We start from the raw sequence: 8,188 nt of genomic DNA, 5'->3' as shown, positions 1-8,188 counted from the left end.
GTGTGAGTGTTGGTTTACAGCCTTTGTCGCACGTTGGGGCGGTATAGTATCCCTCGAGCGGCAATGGCATCGAAGAAGGAAACCGTCGTACAGTAAAGGTAATCGGATTCAGGAAATTGCGTCGTCTGTACCTCGCTCCGGCCAAAAAGCGAATTGGTAGTCTCTCAGCACATTCTTGACCTTCAAATACTCGCTAAGGCGACGGCAGAGGACATGCTCGAACACATTACCAACGTACTTTAAAAGGGAGATTGGCTAACAGGAAACGGGGTGAAGATATAGGTTTGTGATTGTATGGGAGGCCTTGAAAAAGTGTGGGAAGTACCCGGAGGCAAGGAATCTATTTGACAATATAACGAAAGCGGGAAGTATGCAATATCCGATAACGTTTGGGGTAGAAAGCGTGATCACTGTACTTGAGTGACGCAGCCTGGAGTTACCACTGGGGTCAACTCTCACCAGGTAGTGGATGTTGATGACATCCTGAGGCACGTCAAGGATGAGGCACTACAGCAAGACTTTACTGGATCAGGGCAGCCAGATGTATATGCACCTGGTGTTGATCCATAAATGTACAAGAGTGTATCAGGTCAACATCGACTTGGTTCTGATCTCGCACATCAGGGTGGCGTGTAGTACTATGTAGCAGTGGCGGATTAACCATAAGGCAAACTAGGCACATGCCTTAGGGCCACAAAAAAATCCAGGCAATTTCTGGCAGTCCAAAAACATTGTGATCAATATGACAGAGAAAAATGTTACGTGTCAGTTATCGGTAATTAGCCACGTTGTGAAAGGTCTGAAGTTGTTTACTATGTTTGAAGTGCTTTGGCTGTAAAACAATAAAATTCTTAAGTTTCGTAATCATCAGAACAACAGACATTTCTTTTGACGTTGTTTACATATTCTACATGTATGTCCTTCTCCGTGTGTACTGTTGGTGGCAGAAAATCTCAGAAAACCGTGAACGGTTATGGCCCATCGTGAGAGACTCAGAGTGCTGAGAGGTTTATTTGTACTCGAATAGTTCATTTTTGCTTCGAGTTTTTGTTCGACACATATTTTTGCCAAACGATTCATCGGAAATTCAATTCAGTTCATTCAATTCAATAAGTTTATTGTTGATGTACAACAAAGGAGAGAGTTGGGTCTTGCCAACTAACCCCTATTCATTTTATATTTAGTTTATTTATTACAGTTTTATCAAAATAAATGTTAACATAACTCATCGGAAATTTGTTCTCCTATTTTTGTTGTAGTAGTGTTCCTCATTGTTCTATTAATATTTTCTCATTTTTCTCGTTATGTTCCATCATATGTAAATCAGTTTAAAGTTTCTTTCTACCTAGATCTGATCTAGATAGAAAGAAACTTTTCACTGAATGAATGATCTAGTAGATCATTCATTCAGGCTTCGAGGTTTTACTTGAGACGTTTTTGTCAAGTGATTCATATTTTTGTTTACAGAATTGTCCCTCGCTGTTCTATTAACGTTTTCTCATTTGTTTAGACACAGTATATTTAGTTACATATAAAATAAGAGTTTTAAGGATCTTTGTTTATTTTTAACGACCAAGAACCAGTTTATTAGTCTGTCTGTAGACTATGTACTGTATGTACTATGTATAATGTTGGGTTCACTGAGTTTTAATCATCATTCGCCAGATCTCCTGCTTAGAGGTAAGAACCTGTGTGTTTTATATTACTTCTTGTGTTTAAAAGATCTGATGATAAGAGTTAACTCCTCGAAACGTAACATTTGAAAATCAAAGATGCTAGCTCAAGTACTACTATACAATCAAGGTTTTCAATCTGCTCGATTTGGTGACATTCCCTCGGGACATTCATTTACATTCAATTACTTTGTTGTACATCTTGACACACACTCAAGAAGACGCACACGCACGCTCGTATACGTATGGTTGTTCGGTGGCGCATTTGTAAAGGCCTGTCTACACGAGCGGGCCTGATCGGCGGGCTTGCCCGTTAACGGGCATATTTGACGGGCAAACGATCAAATTGCCCGAAAGGCCGCCGAGCGAAATCACTGAGCTGGTGCCCGGTAGCTGGAGTTTCTACCCTGCCAGACGCAAGATAATATCCTTTTCTTCTTTTTCTTCTTGAGACACACAGCTATTATCATAGAGCACAAAATCTTTTTCTTGACAATGCTAGGCACCATGGTTCTCGTACAGCACTCCACTTTAAGGGTAATAGTAAGCGCCAGAGTAAGTTTGTACAATTTCAGTCTTTCCTTCACTTGAAGCCCCACCCGCTACTGGCAACATCGTCGGGCAGGCCCAGCTGTTCATCACTTCGGTCGTGTGGACAACATTCACGGGCAGGCCCGCGAGAATTTGCCCGTTAACGGGCAAACCCGCCGATCAGGCCCGCTCGTGTAGACAGGCCTTAACGCGCTGGCCCCGCGAGCTGGCGATCAGGGGTTCGATTCCCCGGCCGGGTGGCACTCACGTCAAACATGAGGCAAACCCGTGTGCGTTTCTCGCTGTGTACGTGTTACTGCCAGTCAACAGTTGCCAGATGTCGCTAGCCCTTTATAGAATCGTCCTGTTTTCAAAAAAGGATGTGTTTGTTGGATAATCATTTCACTTTGTGTTAAATTAATAATTAACAATTAGACTCTATAGGTAACGTTTATTCTAGTTCTAGTTAGGTATATAATTTCAAATATGATAATGATGCCATAAGATAGCGCTGTGCAGGATTTTGCAAATAGAAGTACGTGTATCTGCAAACATATAGTCACGTGCTGGGAGGTTGGTACGATGCATTGCATGTAGCTAGATAATGTAGGCCCTTGTGGACACTTAGTTGTAAGCCGAGGTATTTAATATATACTATAATAAGGAGCAATGTGCCTATGTGTATACTTCTTTCTGTGTGTGGTTGTGTACGTAATGTCTGACAAATAAGATACGCCGGAAAAACGATCTTCTAGAAAAAGTGAAGATGAAAATAGTGTGATTCAAAACTTAAACATTAAAAAAGACTAGGTAATAAAATCCTTATATGTCATTTGACAGTGACTAGGATGCGCTTTTGGTTTAAAATACTTCTTTGTCGCGGCTAGTGCCGCTTAAATTGTTTTTATCGGCTTAAGAAACCTGCACAGCGAAGCTATAGCGGTAATCCCCTACCACACTCCTGGCCAAATGGCCACTTCCGGAAGGGAGTGTGTGGTTGGACATTCCGCATAAATCATCGGAAATTTAAAATTCCCGGCTCTGTGCAGGTGGCGCAAGCGTCTACAACCCCACCTCCCCCTCCCTATCCCCTCCCTTCTTACTCGGCTGCACGGATTGAGCCGTCACTTCAATGAGAAATGAAGGCTTCGCCTGTGGGAGGAGGGAGGGACCCTAAATCTGTGCAGGTTTCTTAAGCCGATAAAAACAATTTAAGCGGCACTAGCCGCGACAAAGAAGTATTATCGGCTGAGAAGAAACCTGCACAGCGAAGCTATGCATGAGACGAGGATAGGTGGGAGGAGAAGGTGAAGCCCAAATTGTAGTCGAGGACAGGGCTCAAGCCGTTATTACGTGTGTCTCGTATGGGAGACTAATCATCTTATCATTCAGTAGAGGGGAGACAAAAAGCATCAAGTACTTATATCGATATCAATATCAATATATATATATATATTCATTTATTTATTTATTTTTTATAAAAATAATATTGTACAATTCACATAGTGCATAAATTCTATGTAGAATATTGTATCTTGCTCAGCGGTTCCTGGGCCTTCCCCTACCCCTCGGTCGCCCTTTGCCCCCCCTTCTTTTGCGAAGAGAGGGGTGGAGCCGTTCCCATGGCGACTCATGGGACAGGGGTGATCGAGTGGTAGAGATACCGTGTCGTGAAGGAAGTTGCTGATGCCCAGCCCCCGAGGTCCTGCACCCGTTCCACAGAGTGGGTGCGGAGAAACGCCAGCGATGCCGCGAGGCCTCTGATGTTGTGGGCGTGGGGGGCATGGCCCGGGTCGGCCTTCTCTATAACGCGGCAAAGTAGACGCGCCAGGGACCTCGGGGTTAGGGGGTTCCGAGATTTCGAATTGTAGAAGAGATGATCCTCGGACACCCCTTCCGTGCGTTCCACGTAGTCTTTAAACGCACGGACCGGGCACAGTGGGTGTGGGTTTCCTTCCTCCAGGAAGGATGGTATTCTGATAGGGCCAATCATGTCGTCCGCCTGCTCATTCTTGGCTAGAAATGTAGGTGATGGAGCGAGAGTTAGGGCAGAGCAGTCCTCCAGTTTGGAGAAGGACTGGTGGCGGGTGATCGCCGCCAGCTGTGACGCCCTGTAACCCGTAGCCAGGGCGAGCAGAAAGACGGCACGTTGAAGGAAGTGTTCCTCCTCCATGATGGTCCCTTCGAACGTCAGGTACTGCAGAACACGATGCAAGGACCAGGCTAGGACCGGCTGACGTCTCGGCTCTCTCGAGGCGCGGATCCCCTTCATTAGAAGGTTTCGCGCCCTTTGTGGCACTCTGATGTTCATGCCGAAGCAGAGTGGATCAGCGAGGGCTGCGTAGTGAGCCGAGATCGTCGCCGGTGCCCTGTTGGTGGTGTCAGCTAGCCAAGACAGGAAGTCCAGAACGGTGCTAGCGGAGATGGTCACTATCGCGTGTCTCCGAAGGAAGTCCTGGAATCTCCGGTTGGGAGGGTTGTTGGATCTGGATGACGGTCGGGACCGTAGCGAAGACGCGGTCTGTCGCTTCCTGGTCGAACAGACCACGGGAAAGGGGAGCTGCTCTCACCACGCCCCGGCGAGCTATCTCCGGGGCCGACCGCGCTGCAGACTGACGAGCTGCCAGACGAGCCGCGGTGAAGGCCCTCGCTGCTGGGGGTAGGGCTGATGACGCCATGTTGGCTGTACCCTCTGCCACGGTAGAGAGTGCCGCCAGGGTGTCTCTGCATACAGAAAACACGCGAATCAAATTAGTAGGGCGAGAAGGATCCCGATCCCCGGAGGGTGTAATAAAGTCACATCGCTCAATTGTAGAACGTATAACATATGCGAAGCCGAGGTCGTTTCCGAACGACCTCGTCCTCGGGCGCTAGTCAAGAGGCTCCGTCCTGGGTGAAGACGCTACCTGAGCGTCTCTCGCCAGGACAGGTCTGGACCCTCTGTATAGATTGAAATATCCCACTCACCTCAATTCTTCCCGCGGGAAGTCCTCAAAGCTCGTGGCGAGCGTCGTCAGCCAGTTCCTCATCATCGCCATTGCCGTGACGGTCGAGATGGTAGAGGCAAGGTCTTGTCTGGTCGAGGCCTCCGTCGTCAGCAACTTAGCCTCCGGTTCACTAAGTTGATGGGGGAGGGCGGGGTCCCTGCCCGAGTGCCATAAGCAATCGCGCAGGCCCTCCGGCGCGAAGGGTGGTGGCAGGACGACGGGGAATGATGAAGGGATATGCCGTCGAGGAGGAACCGTCTTGGGTTGGTCTTGGGCCCGCTCGAAGAGAGCAGGGATGTCTAAGGCCTTCTCCCCTTTCTCCTGCGGGAACCAGGCGTTTGGGGAGAGTGCTACCGCCGGTGAGTCCCCCGACCTGTCGACAAACATATGCCCATCAGGGTTTAAACGAGGGTTCTCCAGGAGAGCACCTAATGCGTCCAGAGTGTTAGAGGTGGAAATCCTGGAGGGCGTGGAGGCCGGGGCGGAGAGGGGTCGAATCTTATATAGAACCTTAGCCCCCTCCGCGTCGTTGGCCCACTTTAGGATAACGTCATCTCTCCTCCTCCAGCCCTCCGGTAGCGAGTAGTCGGGAGACCAGGCCACTAGCTTGTGATCTTCTCCAAACGAGTACTCCCAGGACCGGGGAAGGTCACACCATGAGAAGGGGCGGAACTCAAAAGAGTCCGTCATGGTAGGAGGATAAGGTAAAGAAGAACTGTAGTGGTCCTCCACCCCGTCCAACCCGACGGACGTCTTATTGGGGGGTTCCTCCTGAGAGGGGCCTTCTAGTCCTATATCTGTCGCCGGCACGGAGGGGCGGAGGGAAGTACCAGGAGGGAGAGTGGGAGGGGGGGGCTAGAGCCGTAGGTTCAATAGGAGGTTGCTCTGGAGAGGGGTGCGTTATGATTTGCGCGGCCTGAAAGGCCGGATAATGTGATAGGGCCGATTCAAGGACGGGGCCTATCAGGGACGGAAGGAGGGCAGCCACTTGGGCAGCCAGAGTTCCCTCTCCCCTCGTTTCGTCCCCCGGCTCCCTGCCCTTGTGGGATTTACGGCGAGGAAAAGGAGAGCGAGGAAGGGAGGGTGAGTTGGGGGGAGAGGCTGTGGAGGGTGGGGACAAGCTGAGCGTCCTGGACCTCGGTGAGGCAGACCTCTTTTTCGAGCGAGATTTCCTGCCGGATTCACGTGAGTGAACTAGGGAGGAAGACGAGTTCGTGGGGGTGCTTGACAAAGCAAGTCGTAAGGGTTTTAAGGACCCTTGATGGTCGGATGTATGGGGCTGCCGAGAGGCCTGAGGACGCTCGGGGACACCATACTCCGCAACATCAGACTCGTCCCCTTGTACTCCGAGAGGCCCAGGTTGTCCACCAACGGAAGTCTCGGAGACATAAGGAGACGGATGGCGAGGGCGAACGAGGCCCAATTCCACGCCTAACGCCGGATCCGCCCACACCAGGGGGGGGGGGTCGTCAGCGGATTTCAATTTCCGAGCTCTGCGCCATGCCTCCCGAAAGAGTTCGAGGGCGGCTAGCTTGGAACGGGTTTTGGGAGGAGCAGCACGAATCTCCTCAACCCGCGCTTTGCACACAACGCAGGCTAGGGGGTTAAAGCCAGCTTGTGAGAAACAAGGGGCATGGCGGGAGCAGAGGTCGTGGTGGCCGTCTGACGAGATCCTGGCTGTGCAGCCGGATTCCACACACAAGCGTTTGGTCTGAAAATAGAATAATGATAATCATAGAAGGGGTGTCCCAAAGGTGTCTGGACACAACACCGAAGGGGAAAAACTGCAGGAGAACAGGTAGGGCTCCCTACGAGAACACAAGAGCATGAAAAGAAGGTGGGTTGTGGAGTGACCGACTCGTCTGGTTCCGCGATGCTAAGTGACGGCTCAATCCGTGCAGCCGAGTAAGAAGGGAGGGGATAGGGAGGGGGAGGTGGGGTTGTAGACGCTTGCGCCACCTGCACAGAGCCGGGAATTTTAAATTTCCGATGATTTATGCGGAATGTCCAACCACACACTCCCTTCCGGAAGTGGCCATTTGGCCAGGAGTGTGGTAGGGGATTACCGCTATAGCTTCGCTGTGCAGGTTTCTTCTCAGCCGATAATATAACAATTGAAAATGTTATATCAAAAGTAATCGCCTAAGCAACGAAATAATAAATTTATTTCGAAAAAATGTGCATTTTGATTTATTAATAAATAGTTAAAGGAGATCGAAATCGAATAACACGCAAATGAAATTACTGTAATAGCAAGCTATAAATGATGGAATTATTTGGAAGTTAAGAGAAATCAGAATCCCGTGATTTTCAGGGGCGTTTACACTAGTATTTCATAATCTTCCTAAATAATAAATAAAAATGTAACTGTATTCTAAAATAAAGGCAATTACCTAGAGAACATTTATTTGAATGCCTCATGCTAAATTGTTTTCATTAATTATTAGTTAGTATTTATTTGTGATTGATTTGAAATAAGTTAGGTATAGGAAATGAAACAGTAATATGGAAACATCAATGTATTTTAGCATTTGGTACATTTTTAATATGTTTAAGGCTAAATTCCTTTTCCTTTTTGTTATCTTGCCTTTCAGGAAGGCAGCTTTGCCTCTTGGTTGGCCAAACTGACGCCTAGCAATGGTCGTTGGCTGACGAGGAATTTTTCTCTTTGCCGCCTCCGATGCCTTAAAAATAGTGCAAGCTGCAGTCAGAAGGAAAGTAGTAACCTGCGCAGGATTTCTGCAGGCTTTCAGCCTCTGTTCAAATACCGCAAAGGAGCTGAGCATGCAGGTGCTTTTAGTTCTCTTTAATTCTCTATTGATCATGCTTGTGAACTCATCAATGCTGGTGTCAATTGATTGATTTTCATTTGTTGTCTCTGCGGAGGTCTCGATAACGACAGCTACATCTCCTTGCTCATCGTCACATGCAGCTGGTTCTTTATTACCATGAGATACTGCATTAACAGGTGTATCAGCAAATAAGCCATCTAAAAAA

At 48.3% G+C, this 8,188-nt stretch overlaps 1 protein-coding gene across 1 annotated transcript; it reads right to left on the bottom strand.

Moving 5' to 3' along the window:
- Window positions 1-4,497: 4,497 nt before the first annotated feature.
- Window positions 4,498-5,929, bottom strand: LOC143022131 (uncharacterized). Its single transcript, XM_076180153.1, has 2 exons — window positions 5,172-5,929; window positions 4,498-4,928 (listed from the first exon to the last, which is right to left on the bottom strand). The coding sequence occupies exons 1-2, from the start codon at window positions 5,879-5,881 to the stop codon at window positions 4,619-4,621; spliced, it is 1,020 nt and encodes a 339-aa protein (XP_076036268.1). The 5' UTR covers window positions 5,882-5,929; the 3' UTR covers window positions 4,498-4,618.
- Window positions 5,930-8,188: the final 2,259 nt, after the last annotated feature.

Source organism: Oratosquilla oratoria, chromosome 43, assembly GCF_046742065.1.
Source record: "Oratosquilla oratoria isolate Oo_2021 chromosome 43, ASM4674206v1, whole genome shotgun sequence".
NCBI classification, from domain to species: Eukaryota; Metazoa; Arthropoda; class Malacostraca; order Stomatopoda; family Squillidae; genus Oratosquilla; species Oratosquilla oratoria.
This window is presented reverse-complemented; position numbering and strand designations above follow the sequence as displayed.

Excerpts from the sequence above, each read along its gene's own strand:
- LOC143022131 (XM_076180153.1), bottom strand. The coding sequence starts at position 5,881 with ATGACGGACTCTTTTGAGTTCCGCCCCTTCTCATGGTGTGACCTTCCC. Across the intron at positions 4,929-5,171 it reads TTCCCGCGGGAAGAATTGAG|AGACACCCTGGCGGCACTCT; the intron begins GTGAGTGGGATA and ends TTCTGTATGCAG.